This window comes from Aplysia californica, unplaced genomic scaffold (assembly GCF_000002075.1).
Source record: "Aplysia californica isolate F4 #8 unplaced genomic scaffold, AplCal3.0 scaffold00401, whole genome shotgun sequence".
Classification (NCBI taxonomy): domain Eukaryota; kingdom Metazoa; phylum Mollusca; class Gastropoda; order Aplysiida; family Aplysiidae; genus Aplysia; species Aplysia californica.
In genome coordinates, this window is record NW_004797671.1 from 21,559 (window position 1) to 23,907 (window position 2,349).

Below are 2,349 nucleotides of genomic sequence, written 5' to 3' on the forward strand. Positions count from 1 at the left end.
CTTCTTCTTCTTCTTCTTCTTCTTCTTCTTCTTCTTCTTCTTCTTCTTCTTCTCTTCTCGAAGTCATCTCCCTCCTCCTCTTCCTCCTCCTCCTCCTCCTCGTCATCCTCATCATCATCAATATCATCCCTCACTACCCCTCCTTCTCTTTCTCCTCATTTACCTGTGAGTTCACGTAAATGGAAAGTGTTGACGTCATGAGACCGGCGAAGCTGTAGATACCCGTGAAGCAGCCAATGCTGGCGCACGGCTGCATGACCCTTGGGTGACACTTGTACATCCCGCAGCTGGTGTCGGACACATCCGGGGCCTCCAGGTCAAGGTCATGGTCAAGGTCACCCGCGTCCTTCTCCGCTGGCGGCTTGACCTTGACATTTGGCTTGGACGAGCTCATCTTGAACAGTCTGAGTCTGAGCAGGGAGAAGAGAAGAATTGAAATGAAGTTATAAGGACAATATTATAAAGGGGAATTGTGTTGTGATTAAACCAAGGAGAAAACTGCGTATCGTGATGTAGCGGTAAGACGCTTCGCTGTCGCTTGCAGGAGACCCGAGTTCGATTCCCGAATGGGGATAAATTTTTATCGAGCATCACAGTCTTTCTGCTGGGACGTTGTATCCCTTTCAGGCCGGCTTGGCCCTCCCAAACTGTGCTCGTGGGAGTGTAAAAATACCTACACGAAAACAAACATACATCCCTCCCTCTTCTACAAAAAACAAACAAACAAACAAACAAACAAACAAAAAACCGTACCCCCACCAACAACAAGACTATCAATAAAATCGACCCACTCCAGCCGAAGTGAAAATGTTGGGATCGCTGTCAAAGTATAAAAGTATGCTGGATTTACGAATAAAAACATGTAATCAGTTCAAAGCTCAAAAAAGAAGTTTGAAACAACTGAACATGACCGGACATATCCAGGGGAAGAAAAGCCGAGGACGCCAATGCGTGACATTAATGAATAACCACCCACACAGCATGAACACCTAGGCAGCGAACACCACAATGAACAACAATTCATTCATGAGAGAGCCTCGAATGAAAGAGATGAAAGAGAGGAAAGGAGAATCAAAACCACCATTGTTTGCCCCAGACAAGACATATTTTGACAGTGAGAATGATGTTTTATGTTCGCTCTTCCCACATCAACTTGCGTGGTTGTCTTTTGTAGTTTCAACAAAAGCGTTTTAAATTTCACAGTTCATTGTTAGTGTCCGTCTTTTGAAAGCTTTTTTAAAATAATGTCTTCGTTATTGAAATGTTTCATCTTTCACGTATCAATTGTCAGTGAATTACGGCAATTGGGTACGATGGAGTAAAACTGGAAGTAGTTTCATTAATTGGTCACTGTGGTAGTCAAACGTCCGAATCGTGATATTCATACATTCCTTCGATATTTCGAGTCATAAGGCGGGCACCTTCTGTGCCGCTCATTTATAGTGGAGCTGCCTTTTATAGTGTCACCCAACGTCCCCAAAGTTTTGCACGAAGGACGGTGATTTACAAACTCATCTTTACAATTCTGAAGAGAGAGAGATCAGAGAGTTAAAATGGAATGATAATATTCTAACTTATAAGAAAAATAAGTACAATGTTTAATTTTTACACTGTTTGGATATTTGCGGGATAATTGCAGGTTATACACACAGACTTGAATTACAGTAGACTTGGCTTGTGTTGAACTCGCTTGAGCTGATATTTGGATAAGTTGATCTTTTTCTCGGGCCCCAGCATCTCTTCTACTTTACAGATTCCAAACGGTTAAGTTAAAACTTAGGTGAGTTAAATTTCACTTCCCTGACGACATTTACTCATCCGTAAAGGGGGAGGGGGGTGGTTTCGGCGGGGGTCTGCCCCACTAACCATTTGCGACGTTTTCCAATACCAAAATCGTGTTCAGGGCCCTAAAAAAACATAAAGAGCTACAAAATAATACCCTTTATGAGACGGTAGGGTTTCTATAAATTTACCAAAAATCTACCCAAAAAGGGGAAAATGTCCGTGTCGCTATAGTCGAGTGCGCGCTAACCACCTTTTCGTCAGAGTCCTTCGTATTGTTCCTATTTGGGTCAAATGGTAGGCTTCTTAGTGAACCGGAAGTGCGTAAGAGTACACAGACTTCGGTATTATAAAACATGTATCAGTCTACGTCTGCACGTAATGCACGGATGAATTTTAATAATCTCCTCTGTAATCTTAAGCTCCCTGAAATGATATATCACAAAACTATTGTTGTTCTGATGCTAGTTTGTTTGCTGTTGCCGTTGGGGGAGGGGGGGGCGCTTTTTGTCGTTGTTGTTTGTTTTTGGTTTTGATTTTGGTTTGTTTCTTCTTTTTGGGTCCGGG

General features: G+C 42.6%; 1 protein-coding gene across 1 annotated transcript in view; it reads right to left on the reverse strand.

Annotated features, from left to right (window-relative positions):
- LOC101850268 (solute carrier organic anion transporter family member 74D) overlaps nucleotides 1–2,349 on the reverse strand; it is a gene marked incomplete at its 3' end in the record, with an annotated part of 41,083 nt that overhangs the window by 12,264 nt on the left and 26,470 nt on the right. Inside the window, exon 2 of the mRNA XM_005104030.2 lies at nucleotides 164–410. Coding sequence (XP_005104087.1) covers nucleotides 164–394 — 231 coding nt within the window. The remainder of the gene's footprint in view (nucleotides 1–163; nucleotides 411–2,349) is intronic.